Here is a 14469-nt window from a genome sequence, read left to right as displayed (position 1 = left end):
CACCCCTCCTAGTTCTGTAAACGGAAAAATAATGGCCATTCCATTAAGTTAAGTCTTTACTTAATGGAACTTAGCTAGGACTCACCACGTTAATGGAAAGTACTAGTTAGGAACAGATGGTATTCCTCAGGTTTGAAAAGTAAATTTTTATGGTGTTTTGAAATGGTTTTTATAGTTAATCCTCTTTTGTTTCAGATTCGTGAACTTCTTTTGAGGTAAACAAAATGAATTCAGACTTCTTAATCCAACATGCCAAACTGGTGAGTATATATTCTTGCAATGAATTGTATTTGGGGTTAACTATATAATAATAATAATAATCCTTGATTTTGATATAGCGCTTTTCACGTCGGGAGGACGTCCCAAAGCGCTTCACAGAACACACTGTAAAGTGAATTGACTGTATATTTGTGGGCGAACGCGGCAGCCAATTGCGCACAGCAATGTCCCACAAACAGTCGTAGATTGAAAAATGATCAATTTATTATTGTTTGTGGTTTTGGAGGGATTATTATTAGGCTCTGTGTGGAGTAAGGAAACTTGCCCAAGGTTTCGCCCTCTGCCTGGAATTGAACTCAGGTCTCTCACTTGCAAAGCGAGTGCTCTAACCACTGAGCTACAGGACTCCGAATAATAATCATTAAATGGGATAGTTATCTGAATTTTAATGAATCAACCTGGTTTCTTCGCTCTTCTTCTAAAGGCCTTGTTTCAAGTTGGGAGTACTCCTTTCACAGAAGCACCTAGTCATCCACTGTCTTATCCTACGGGCACTCTTCACCTGTGAGCCTAAACAACGCCAAGAAATATAGCTAATCTTTAAAAATATTGAACCTTTTCTATTAAGTGAGACGTTCAATTTTTTTTTAGTACAATATAGTGAAAAGAAGGGCACAGCATACAGCTCTCGCTTGGCGTCCAACTCCGTCATACAGTGGTAGAGTTGGGCGCCAAGCGACAAAGATATGTCGAGGTAATTGAATCAGGAAATTCATTCTCCTCCAGGGAACAGAATTCTGTAAATGGAAAAAAATCATGGACATTCTTGATTTCTGGGAACTCAGGTCCCCACTGACTTCCCTTTGGGGGCACTATATACAGGAAGTGCCGCCGACATTACTTTCATTTCCTTCACAAAGTGATGTTACATGGTGCTTCCTGTGTAGGCTCAGTGCAGTTACTCTCTGGGTAAAAAAATAATAATTTTGACCTAAATATAAATACTCTTATTTACATACAGAATGGTTATAAAATTCAATTGTTTCAATTTAGTGTATTTTTTCAATTTAGATGGTTTGGATCTTCTTATTGTTTGGCCATCTGCAACTGGTCAGCTGTTGTGGCCCAGGAGAATATTTAATCCATGGACAGTGCTGCCCGATGTGTCCAGTGGGTGAGTCCTCATCATAGAACCTTACAGCACAGAAAGAAGCCATTTAGCCCATTGTGCCTTTGGCGGCTCTTTGAAAGAGCTACCAACTAGTCCCACTCCTCACTCTTAACCCATAGCCCTGCATTTTTTCATTCTAAGTACCTATCCAATTCTCTTTTCAAATCTATTATCGTATCTGCTCCACCGCCCATTGAGGCAGTGCATTCCAGACTGTAACAACTCTCTGGGGTAAAAAAAACTCTCGTCTCCCTGGTTCTTTTGCCAATTATCTAAGGAGAATAATCCCAGCCGCTCTTGTCCTTCCACGTAATTGAAGTCTCTCATTTGACACGTCTCGAAGATGTGATAAGACGCTATATCAAATGCAAAGATTGTTATATTATTATTCCTGGTATCATCAGTGGTCCTTTTTTCTGAAAATGTTTAATATATTTACAACATTATTTTTAGCAGCTGAATAAAAATGCTGAATTGCAAAACAAAGTTCCTTGACGCTTATTATAAACCATATCATAGCCAACTTGCAAAATGTTCAATTCAGTCTCAAAGGTACCAAAATCACACAATGTTGTCTAATGTTTAGGTCTCTATTTAAATTGATTTGTTTAACACTCCTGGATATGCACTGCATTGTTTGAGGTGCCATCCTTCGAATGAGGTATTAAATAAACTAAGGTCCCACCTGTCTGTTCAGGTAGATGTTAAAGAATCCTCATTGGAAAAGAGAAGGGAGTTTCTCCCACTGTCTCGCCTGACAATCGGTCAAACAAAATTGCTCATTTCCTTTATGGCTGTCTGTGGGGCATTGCTGTGTACAAATCGCCTGCGGAAAATATTTAAGCCATACTATAACTATATATAGCATAAAATATCAGGTGTTAATAATCCTTGCATTTGATATAGCGCCTTATCACGTCCTCGAGATGTCTCAAAGCGCTTCACAGAATATACTGTAAAGTGAATCGACTTCATTTCTGTGGTAGCAGAGAATGAGAAGGTAATTAGGATTCAGTCAATGTTCCCCAGTGAAGTGTTTTGTGAGGAAGAGTTACAGGATCAGACCAAATCAACAACAACATGATTCCATTTATTGAGCGCCTTTCACGTCGGGAGGACGTCCCAAGGCGCTGTACAGTTGGGTCAGGACCCGAGCATTGGGGGGAAATGGTCAGGGTGAGGGGAGGGAAGGGAGGGAGCGAGGAGGGGGTAGAGAGTCGAGAGGGGAGCTGAAGGCACGGTTGAAGAGAAAGGTCTTGAGACCGGCCTTGAAGGAGGAAAGGGAGGAGGCGGCGAAGGCACTGGGGGATAGAGTTCCAGAGCCTCGGGGCTGAGAGGCTGAAGGCCACCGATGGTAGGGCGGTTGGGGCGGGGGATGTGGAGCAGACCGGAGCCAGAGGAACGGAGGGTACGGGCAGGTAGGTAGAGGGATAGTAGGTCGGAGAGGTAGGAGGGAGCGAGGCCGTGAATGGCCTTGTAGGTGAGGATGAGGATCTTGAATTCGATCCTCTGGGGGATGGGGAGCCAGTGGAGGCGAGCGAGGGTGGGAGTGATGTGGTCCCGAAGCCTGGTGCGGGACAGTACACGAGCTGCAGAGTTCTGAATGACCTGCAGTGTGGAGGGAGGTGGCGGGAAGGCCGGCGAGGAGAGAGTTCCCATAGTCCAGCCTTGAGGTGATAAAGGCGTGGACCAGAGTTTCAGCAGCGTGAGGGGTGAGGTAGTGCCGTAGTCTGGCGATGTTCCGGAGGTGATGGAAGGCGGTGCCAGTTGTGGCGCGAATATGAGGGAGAAAGGACAGCTCAGGGTCGAACAGAACCCGAGGTTCCTGATTGGCTTTGAGAGGTGGAGAGTGCAGCCTTGGATGCTGATGCTGTCAGCGCCTGAGGTGCGGAGGCGCTGACGTGAGCCAATCAGGAGGGCCTCAGTTTTGCGCACGTTGAGCTGAAGAAAGTTGTCTCTCGTCCAGGACTCGATGTCGGACAGGCAGCTGTCAGGACATCGGTGGTCGTGGAGTTGAGGGTAGAGGAGGAAAGGTAGAGTTGGGTGTCATCCGCATACATGTGGAAGTTAACCCCATGTCTGCGGATGATGTCACCAAGGGGGAGCATATAGAGGGTGAAGAGGAGGGGACCGAGGACAGAGCCTTGAGGGACACCACACGAGACAGTGCGGGGGGGAGGAAAAACCATTCGTGGAGACAAAGTGAAGACGGTGGGAGAGGTACGACCTAAACCACTCAAGCACAGGGCCTTGAAGGTTTAGGTGGGAGGACAAGCGGTGGAGGAGGATACCATATCGAATGCTGCCGATAGGTCGAGGAGGACGAGGAGGCAGAGGGAGCCCTGGTCGCAGATGGTCAGGATGTCATTGGTGACCTTGACCAGGGCAGTTTCTGTGCTATGGGCAGCACGGAAACCCGACTGAAGGGGTTCGAATAATGAATGGTTGGAGAGGAAAGAGCGCAGCTGGGAGGCGACAACTCGTTCCAGGACCTTGGACAGGAAGGGGAGGTTGGAGATGGGCCGGTAGCTTGATAGCTGCGACGCATCAAGGGAGGGTTTTTTCAAGGTGGGAGTGATGGTGGCAGTTTTTAAGGGAATGGGAACAGAGCCAGAGGAGAGGGACAGGTTGACGATGTCTGTGATATGTGGGGCAAGGAGGTGGAGCTGGGAGATAAGGAGTGGAGTGGGGATGGGGTCAAGGGAGCAGGTTGTGGGTTTCAGGGATAGGATGAGTTTGGTGACAGAGGGTGGGGAAACGGGTACAAATGTGTGTAGGGGAGGATGGGTAGGAGTCGGAGTGTGGGAGGGAAGGGGTGGGGGTGGGTGGATGTTGGAGGGGAAGTGACTGCAGAGCGAATTCCCTTGATTTTGGATTCAAGGAAATCCAGCATCTCCTCGCTGTGAAGGTTGGAGGAGATGACCTGCGCGGGGTGGCGGGGGAGACGGAGGAGTTGGGATGTGGTAGAGAACAGTAGCCTGGGGTTGTCCTTCGCCTCCAGGATTATCCTGGAGTAGAAGGACGATTTGGCCGAGGCTAGAGTGGAGCGGTAGATTTTGAGGAGGTCCAGCCAGATTTGTCGGTGGACCGTTAGGCCAGATTTGACCCAGGTGCGTTCAGCGGCCCGCACCTGGCTCTTCAGTGAGCGGAGGTGGGTGGTGAACCAGGGGGAGGAGCGAGAGTAGGAGACAGTACGGGAGGTGATGGGGGCAAGAGTGTCAAGTGTGGAGGAGAGGGTGTTGTGGAGGAGGGTGAGAGCAGAAGAGGGGTCAGTGAGGGTTGAAGGCCAGAGGGAGAGGAGTTCAGAGGACTCCAAGGCAGCGGTTAGGGATTGAGGGGGTAACTTCTTCCAGGGGCGGTAGAAGATGGTGGTGGGTCTGGTGGAGGTGGGGAGGGGGGTGGAGGTGGTGAAGGAGATGAAGTGGTGGTCGGAGATGGCCTTGTCGGTGATAGTGACATCCGAGACACTGAGGCCCCGGGTGATCACCAAGTCGAGTGGGTGGCCGTGACTGTGAGTGGGGGAGTTGATGTGGAGGGAGAGGTTGAGCGAGGAGAGCAGGGAAGAGAAATCTGAGGAGATGGAGCAGGAGGGGGTGAAGTGCAGGTTAAAGTCGCCCAGGATGATGAGGCGATCAGAGCAAAGGCAGAGAGATGTAAGAAGTGTCGAAATATCAGAGATAAAGGTGGGAGAGGTTTTAGGGGCCGGTAGAGGAGGAGGATTTTAAGTGAGAGGAAGGAGGGGTGGGAGAGGGTGAGGTGCTCAAAAGAGGGGAAAGAGCCAGAGGAGTAGGGGGATAGGGCAAGTGGTGTCCTTGAGATAAGGGCAACACCACCGCCACGGCGGTTGGGGCGAGGGATGTGGTGGGAGGTGTAGCCGGGTGGTGTGGCCTCCATGAGGGGGAAGGTGTCGCCTGGGGTGAGCCAGGTTTCTGTTAAGGCCATGATATCAACGTTCTCATCAAGGATGAGATCGTTGATGACCAGGGCCTTGTTACAGAGGGAGCGGACGTTTTGTAGTCCGATGTGGAGGGAGAGGTTGACAGAAGGGTGTGTGGGAGGGGAGGGGGGTTCAGGTTGTGAGGCAGGAGTGGGGGAAATGGGGATAAGGAGGTGGGAGGGTTTGGGGGTAGAGAGGAGGGACGAGGGAGGGAGGGGGTGAGGGGGCTCGGGTCATAGCGGCAGCCATATTGCACACGCGAGGACCGGGGGCGAGCGGTCAGGCGGATGGAAACATTATCCCATAGGCTGGGGCTGGGGCAGCCAACCCAATGGTGGGTTCTGATGTGAGCCCTGGTGGGGTGGGGGGGCGGGGGCGCAGAGGATTTATTTTTTTTTTTTGTTGCGCGCGTACACCTCTGAAAACTACAACTATGACGTCAGCGGTTCCCCCGCTCCGCCCCCACCCGTTCCCTCCTCAGCCCCACGGCTGTGCTGCACTCCCTTCCGCGTCGAGTTTAAGTACCTGAGAGGTAGGCCCAGGCTCCTCCCCGCGCTGTCCTGGCGCCGCTCCCTGTCTGCTAAATCACTTCGTTCAGTATTGTTAACTTTTGCTAATTTTTTTATATTTCAGGAAGTCGAGTGTCAAAACATTGCACAGCAATGACCAACACTGGATGCAGAGTTTGCACGCAAGGTGAATACATCGACCATCCCAATGGGCTGGAAAAATGCCTCAAGTGTGAAAGTTGTGATTCAGGTAAATGTTACACTAATTTCGTGACAAACTCTGTATTTTGTCAGGAATGTTTATTAACAAATGGGCAGTGTAAAATGCAGTCAAAACACAGGAGCGAGGAGCAAAATGGGTATTGATGAAAGAATAATAGAGATCTGTAGTTTATTGGAGTAATAGTTAGTCTGTGTGGATACAATAGAGAAAAAACAATTAGATTTGATCTTTTCCCTGGTCCCTTGTGCTGTCAAGACACATTCAGGGAGAAAGCTTTGTTTACCATTCCTAAAATAATTGTTATTTCTTCATATCATAGACTGTTTACTTTAATGACTATAAACAGCTTTGATTGCCAGTACAACAAATGAGCTCTTAGTTTTGAAGCAGATGCTGCTTCCTACATTATAATAATAATCCTTGCATTTGATATAATGCTTTTCACGTTTTCTAGACGTCTCAAAGCACTTCACAGAATTTACTGTAAAGTGAATTGACTGTATATTTGTGGGCAAAATATATATTGTTTACACTTGCAGCATTGAACCTTCATCGTACCAACTATATGTCTTGTTGTAGGTCAGACAGATTCACTGAATCTCATGATTTTTTTATTTTTAGGAATGGGACTTTTAGATTCACAGCAATGCACCTACTTTCAAAATACGATTTGTCATTGCAAAGAGGGTTATTTCTGTGTGGAGAGGAAAGGGAATGGATGTGAGATGTGCAGAAAGTACAGCCTGGGTCCTGTAGGTGAAGGAGTTAAGAAGAAAGGTAAGGTGCGAGATTAAAGCTTTACTGTGAATCCGCTCGACTGGCTCCGGCTTTCTGTAAGTCCCTCGTGCCCTCCGTTCTACCAGCGGTGGCCGCTTTCAGCCACTACGCCCCGAAACTCTGGAACACTCTATCTCTACCCCTCCACCTCGTTATGATGTGGTGGTCGGGATTCATCAATTCTGTGCGTTGTGCAGGTGTCCAGCTGACACAGATCAGTTGCTGCGCTCTCTGAACCTCTCACAAGCAATTACAATGTGCTTCACACAGTGTGGCTGTGCTTCACAGGGGACTGCCTTCCTCCACAGTGATACAGGCACTCCCTCACCCCCAAGTCAATGCAGCCAGTACTAAATTAGTTGGTGTCCACACACAAACACAAGGCCCTCCTCCAACCTTCAGTCGTGACAAACACTGTTGTCTGAATAGGCTGTAAAATAGTAACAGAGTCTCTGTCAAAGACTCCTTCACAGGGCAAACTTAGCTGAGTTAAGATTCTCCAATATTCTGTGGTTGTATATGTATTTTCAGGAACAATCTGGGAAGACGCGGAGTATGAAAAGTGTCCTCATGGAACATATTCAGACAATGTTTCTACTGAAGAGTGTAAGCCATGGACTAAGTAAGTACTTTATAACTAATCTGGGAATCTCAAATTAAGTGCATTGGAAATGGGAACACTGATAATAAATTACATTTGTATAGTGCCTTTCACATGAGGAGGAGTCCCACCAGAAAACAGGATTGATGGCTCAGTACAGAATATAACTCTTAAGATTCAAGTGTTTCTGAATATTCCCCAAAATTACAACAAACATAACCAAGGAAAATTAGAGATTGGTTGAATTCCCATTTAATGCAATTGAGCAAAAAGCTGGCTCCTGACGTTAATAATCCATTTAGCCCCAAAATACCAATAGTGAGTCTAATCAAACTATAGTGGTGTTAGAAAGACATTTCAAGAAGAAAAAATCCCTAAGTGTGTTGGGATATGTCACGGACAAAAATCTACAGATTTGCCTAATTAATTATTCTGCTTTTTCCCAGATGTAAAGAATTGAACAAACGTGAGGTTAGACCAGGAAACCCTTCCATGGATGCAGAGTGTAAAGAGAAGATGAACATAGCATTTATAGTATTGTCTATTGTAATACCTGTAGTGATTGTAGTGATTGGTGGTGTCCTTGGAATTTTGTGGTGGAAGAGACGAGCTCTGAGAAAGTGTACAGGTTTGTGGCTTTAATACTATTGTTTTCTGAACCAACACATTTTTATTCTTTGTTTTGTATCAGTCAAATCAGAAATATTCTTCTTCCTTAGACAGGTAATGGACCCCTGCGAATGCCATCTAGGCCACCACACAAAATATTCTCATCGTGTGTTTTGAGGCTTTATTACTATTTTCTGAACCAACCCATTTTTATTCTTTGTTTTGTATCAGTCAAATCATAAATATTCTTGTTCCTTATCCTACATGAAGGATGTTACTGTATACAAAATGCAAGTTGTTGTTCCTCCCATTTTTCACCCATTTTCTGCTCATCCTAGTGCCCAGCGAGCGAGTTCTACCAGTTCATTAGATCTCGGCAGATTTGTTAACCTCGATGCCCCAGCCTTTTGTCATTTCCTTTGTTAGAATATACACTTTTTGTATACTGCTAGAATCATAATAGATATTGTGAATGGGTTAACTTTTAAGTTAAGTGTGGGGGACAACTGGACTGATAGTCATGGGATAGGACTCATCTGGTTTTCTGTTTTTGAAAGAATAACAGACAGGGGCAGGGGGTCACCTCTTATCAGCAAATGACAACAAGCCACAGAGCTGATGGTCCAAGGTACCAGTCGACACAGGATCTCGACTGAGAAATAAGTCGCTAGATTCTGACAGGGCCAACCGACAGAAGGCAACCCTCAAGAATAGCAATTAATGAGCAAGTTGTTTAAACTAGAGGGCCTTGGTACCATCCCGGGATACTGATAAGAAATAACCAGTCACTTAAAAGGAATGATCCCACACCACAAAATAATGAGCACCAGATACAGCCCTAAACTGATCAATCCTCTATCGTAGACAATTAGATCAGATAACAGGGGTCTTAAGGACAATGTGTATGTGTGCTGAGGCACGTACAGCCGATGAGGTGCTCACGTGAACCCAGCATGATTTCGACCGGGTGATCTAATGTCCGCACCATGATTGGATGAACATTGGTATAAGAGTTCCGTTAACTTTGTGTACAGTGCCGTCCCGGGTCGTGGAGACAAGGATAAGAGAGATGGGGCCGTCCCGGGTTGTAGAGACAAGGATACAGGAGATGGAGCCGTTCCGGGCTGCGGCGACAAGGGTATGGAAATGGAAGACAGAGAGCTGGAAACACTAAGACTGAGGATATCAGATGGAAGATTGAAAGCTGTCAGCAAGAAGACTGAAAGCATGAAGAATCAAGCTTGTGTGCTGGAAAGACAGTGTTGAACTCTTGAACTCGAGATATCTATAGTGGTGTTATTCTGTTGTAAGATCTGTTGATTGTACCCGCCTTTGGTCTGACCCATCGGAATATTGGGGAATAACGAACGAATAATAATAAAACAGTTTGATACCTGGTTAAAGGAATTAGCGTTATTTCCTTACAGATTTGGCTGATTTTATTTTCTAACACCTTTAATACCTCGACTACCCACATATCTGCTTAACTCTCTTTTAAACATTTACTGATCATTTTTATTACTGACTCAAATTGATTAATTTTTCTTGTATTATTATGACATTGGCATAATAGCACAGAGACTTGTAAACTGTAATCAATTGGTACGTATTCTTTCTATTTATTGATCTATATTTTTCTTGCAGCAAATGGTGTGAGAAGGAAAAGATGAGGATGAAAAGGTATATTAAATGTTACTATATTTATATAGCACTGTGTGTAATGTATTGTCTAAAAACTTGAGTTGAAAATTATCAAGGCAAAATAGTGACATTCCACAAAACACATTCCAAAGCCATTGAAAACAGCATTACATCAGTGTCCACCCATTGATTCCCCTCTAGTCTCTTCAGTGACCTACATTTTATGCCAACAGTTAATGCAAACTAAATCCATGTTAATCATTCACTCACTGTACATGACAATGACATTATCTGCTCACAGGCTTGTTCTGTGCCAGACCCTCTATATGTGTAGAGTGTAAATATTGTACTGTACAGGTACGAGGCCAAAATAGATGCTGATTCAGAGTGACACTAGTTTGTCAGGTGGCTTCACTTATATACAGTTTAATTGGCTTCTGCTTTCTCCTACAATTGGTCTCTACACATTACAGTAAAATGTGAGGTGCTTTGAGATACAGTGGAATCTGCTTTAGGCGATGCCGGTTAATCCCAGATGATGGGTAAATTGAACAAAATGCCCGGCCCTGAATCATTTGTATTCTAACCTGTTTTAATTAGGCCGGTTGATTCAGACAAAAATCCGGTTACTCTGGGCAAAATGCCGCACTGTTCACCACTGAATGGACTCACTCGGGCCTTTGTGTGACACGCTGCTCCATGCGGTCCTGTGGCTCAGTGGTTAGAGCACTCGCTTGCACGCGAGAGACGTGAGATCGATTCCCGGCAGGGTGAAATGTTGGGCAAGTTTCCTTACTCCACAAGACTCTGCTTACGTAGCAGTCAGTAGGAACCCAGTTGTTCAGGGGCAATAATTCCTTAAAAATAAATAATGAATTAGTCACTCAATCCATGGCTGTTTGTGGGACACGGCTGTGCGCAATTGGCAATTGGCTGCCGTGTTTCGCCCACAAAATACGCAGTCAATTCACTTTCAAGTATACTTTGTGAAGAGCTTTGAGACGTCTCGAAGACATGACAAGGCGCAAAATCGAATGGAAGTATTATTATTCAGCCATGAGGGTAGAAGGGAGGAGGCCATAAGATTGATTGCCAGCGGACTCCAGCCATTCACAAGGGGCTGGAGTTGGGCTGTCAATCATTGAGGGGGCAGAGCAACGGAGAACAACAAGTGAGGGAATGGGAGGAGTCCACTCACGATTGAATGACAGCTGAGCCATATATGAGTGGGTGAAGCCCATCCATTCACAAGTGGCTGCAGGCTATCAGTCACTTCAGTGTGCCGCTAATTGGTCCCCTTCCTGTCTAATGGGAATGGCAATGAGAGGGAGGGAGGGAGCTCCTCAGCCATTATTTTGCAGCCAAACAAAGGTAAATACTGTATAATTTACTGTATACTGTGAGAGAACAGGATTTTATCTTTAACTCCTTGGACAACTCCTTGGACAACTCCTTGGTGTCCTGTTTGGTTAGTTAACACTGAAGCCCATTAACATCCAAGGCCATTAACATCACTTGCAAAGATTATTATTGCTTCAGGTCAAACAACGTTATTACATGTTATACAGAGTCGGCGGGGCTCCTCTGCTGGTATTTCAGTTAACCTTCGATGCCTCTTAAACCGGACAAAATGGCTGTCTGATGTGTCTGTCTTAACTGGTTTCCACTGTATTTCAATGGCATAAGGCGCTCTATCAATACAAGGATTATTGTCCACTTAAAAATGATCAGTAATTCTAAATTAACTTAGATTTTTTGTATTTTTCTTGTGCAGCTGACAATTTTGTTGGAGCCGTTATAACCTTCTGAAAGAAATTGTGATTCAGGAAATGATACAAAAGAAGCAGCAAACACGTGAACACATGATCACTGATGGAGAAGGTTGGCTGTTCCTAGATTTTCTTTTGTTGCCCAAAAGACAAACTCACCCTCATGAGTCTTGAGACGAATGAAAAACGAAACCTATCACACAACAGATTGACTTCAAGATCCTCACACGTCTACAAATCCCTTCACACCCTGGCACCTCTCTACCTCTCCGACCTGCACCACTCCCCACTCCACCACCTCCCCACTCTATTCAGCTGTCCCAAAAGATTGGATCTCGCTCCTTCAGTACTTCCATCCTTGCCGCCTCATTTTCCCTTTTCAGATCACGTCTGAAGACTTTCCTCTCGACTGTGATTACTGTCACCTCTTACACTCGGCGTCAGGCTCAGCCAGTGCATGACAACAACAACAAAATTATAATTATAAAGCACCTTTCACTTGTAAACGACATCCCAATGCACTGATGACAGCCGCAATCAAAAATACAAGCGGCTTTTGTAAACTCAGATCACTATCATGGAATGTATCAAGACAGCAGAACAAGGCGACATATTGCCTTTCCTATAACACCATTCACATTAGGATGTGCTTTGAGCTATTTCGATTCGAGGTATATGAACTGTTTGAGATAACTTTTTGCCATTGTTGAAATCTGCTTATCTTAGCATTAAAAGATTGAAGGGGAGTTATGGACCATTGGGAGAAAGCATCTAACCAGCAATGTATAATAACATGTATTAATAAAAATTATGTGAGACACCTATTGCCAGTATCTTTATAATCCTTAACAATCCTTGCATTTGATATAGCGCTTTTCAGGTTTTCTAGACGTCTCAAAGCGCTTCACAGAATATACTGCAAAGTGAATTGACCATATTTGTGGGCAAAACTCAGCAGCCAATTGCGCACCACAACAACTTGCACTTATAGTGTGGAAAGTGAGGTAATGTTGTTCATCTTTGGGCAATCGCAAAAGTTATAGAATAAGCAAAGGCAATGAGACAAAACATGTTTTCGCATTTGGTGTAATATTAGCTTTGTTTTGGTTTGCAACTATCAATGTATATGTTATTGTGCTAAGGAACCCGGGACCCATATCTCTTTTCTGAAATAAACAGACATCCAATTTTGGAAAGTGGAACCTGTATAAAAGACAGATGTTGTTTTTATCTGGTGTGCAGTATGGGGAGCAGTATCTTGAAAGAGTTATTGCTACCGCTCTGCACCACATATATGAAATAAAGTGTTTTTTGGATGTTTACCGCACTGACTCCGTTTTGAGTTTTTCAGGTCTTTAAGAGCAATCGCACATCGCAATTTGGATTTTAACAATAGAACGTCCTCCACACAGGGTAGTGTCTCAGAGCGCTTAACAGTAGCGGATCCTGACTCCAAGCCAGGGAAAGGGTGGCCGTAAGGACGGTCGAAGAGGAAAGTCGGGAGAGGTAGGGAAGTGTCAGTGAGTGAATGGGTTTGAATATGAGTGAGGATCTTGAAGGCAATCTGTTCAGTGATGGAGAGCCAATTGAGCCTGGCCAGAATTGGTGAGATGTGGGCATGGAGTTTAGGTCGGGTCAGTATGAAAGCAGCAGAGTTTTGAATGAGCTGGATCTTGTGAATGGTGAAGCTGGGGAGAGCGTCGAGGAGTAATCCAGGCTGGAGGTGACAAACGCATGCACAAGGGTTTCAGCTGCATTTGGAGTAGGTACGGTCAGAGGTGGGCAATATGGCGGAGGTGGTCAGGGACCGGATGTGGGGGAGGAAGGACAGCTGGGAGTCAAGCCGGACGCCTAGGTTGAGCACTGGTTTGGTGAGTCTGAGTGAGAGCCCAGGGAGGTTGAGGAGTTCAGATTCGCAGGAGTGAAGACGTTGATGGGAACCAAGGAGCATGGCTTCCATCTGTCCATATTCAGCTGCAGGAAGTTTACATTCATCCAGGCCTTGATGTCTGCCAGACAAGCTGATAGAACTTTGGTGGACCTGGAGTTGGTACTGGAGGAGGCAAAGTAGATTTGTGTGTCATCCGCATACATGTGGAAGTTTACCCCGTGTCTGCAGATGACATCGCCCAGAGGCAGTATATAGATAAGGAAGAGGCTAAGGATGGAGCCCTGGGGTACCCCGCAGGTAACTGGGCGGTGGAGGGAAGAGAAACCATTTACTGAGGTGAAATGGAGGCGGTTAGTTAAGTAGGACTCAAACCATGCGAGTGCAGTCCCACTAAGGGTAGATGAGGGAGGAGAGCTGATGGAGGAGGATGGCGTGGTCGACTGTGTCGAACGCGGCAGTGAGATCCAGGAGGATGAGGAGGCAGAGGCAGCTCTGGTCACAGATAGAGAGAATGTTGTTTGTGACTTTGACAAGCGCTGTCTCTGTGCTGTGGGCACTCAGAACGAAAACCAGACGGCAGGGGCTCGAGGAGGGTGTGGAGGGAGAGGTGTGACTGAAGTTGACCTGCAACAATGGATTCCAGGACTTTGGCAAGGAAGGGTAGGTTGGAGATGGAACGGTAGTATGAGAGATTAGAGGGATCGAGGGTGGTTTTCTTGAGGAGGAGTGTGATGACAACGGTTTGCAGGGGGAGCGGAACAGAGCCTGAGGAGAGAGACTGGTTGACAGTATCGGAAAACAAATTCCATTTTTTTTAGCTCCTTTCACATTGGGAGGGTGTCTCAAGGCGCTGGACTGTGAAGGGTTTGCACCTGAGCTGAAGATTGGAGTCTAGAGTGATAATGAACAAAAGGGTGGAAAGATGACCAAAGCCATGGTCAAAGAGGAAGGTCTTGAAATACGACTTGAAGGAGGCTAGGGAGAGGGTGAATCGGAGGGGCACTAGGATGAAGTTCCAGGGGATGTCGGGCAGGAAGGTTGAAGGCCTGACCGCCAATGGAGAAGCGGGCTGGCTGGGGGATGTGGAGCAGACCAATGCCCTCTGAGCAGAGGGAATGAGAA

General features: G+C 46.0%; 2 protein-coding genes across 2 annotated transcripts in view; both read left to right on the top strand.

The window, feature by feature from the left end:
• Positions 1 to 9724, top strand: part of LOC103173703 (tumor necrosis factor receptor superfamily member 14-like) — a 32186-nt gene extending 22462 nt beyond the window's left edge. The window contains exon 9 of the mRNA XM_042343490.1: positions 9688 to 9724. Within this exon, the coding sequence (XP_042199424.1) occupies positions 9688 to 9702 (15 nt within the window). The 3' untranslated portion in view covers positions 9703 to 9724. The remainder of the gene's footprint in view (positions 1 to 9687) is intronic.
• On the top strand, positions 187 to 9254 carry LOC103173374 (tumor necrosis factor receptor superfamily member 14-like). Its single transcript, XM_042343487.1, has 7 exons — positions 187 to 260; positions 1291 to 1393; positions 5961 to 6086; positions 6681 to 6836; positions 7368 to 7458; positions 7884 to 8065; positions 9081 to 9254. Exons 1-7 carry the CDS (start codon positions 225 to 227, stop codon positions 9218 to 9220), a joined length of 834 nt encoding a protein of 277 aa, XP_042199421.1. The 5' UTR covers positions 187 to 224; the 3' UTR covers positions 9221 to 9254.
• Positions 9725 to 14469: the final 4745 nt, after the last annotated feature.

Source organism: Callorhinchus milii, unplaced genomic scaffold (genome assembly GCF_018977255.1).
Source record: "Callorhinchus milii isolate IMCB2004 unplaced genomic scaffold, IMCB_Cmil_1.0 Scaffold24, whole genome shotgun sequence".
In the NCBI taxonomy this organism is placed as follows: domain Eukaryota; kingdom Metazoa; phylum Chordata; class Chondrichthyes; order Chimaeriformes; family Callorhinchidae; genus Callorhinchus; species Callorhinchus milii.
The sequence above is the reverse complement of the archived record's forward strand: the minus strand, read 5'-3'. Positions and strand labels throughout refer to the sequence as shown.

What these genes read in the sequence shown, in the direction of transcription:
- LOC103173374 (XM_042343487.1), top strand. Translation starts at nt 225, where the DNA reads ATGAATTCAGACTTCTTAATCCAACATGCCAAACTG. An exon ending in TAATCCAACATGCCAAACTG is followed by an intron (nt 261 to 1,290) that starts GTGAGTATATAT and finishes TTTTCAATTTAG; the next exon opens with ATGGTTTGGATCTTCTTATT. An exon ending in TGAAGGAGTTAAGAAGAAAG is followed by an intron (nt 6,837 to 7,367) that starts GTAAGGTGCGAG and finishes ATGTATTTTCAG; the next exon opens with GAACAATCTGGGAAGACGCG.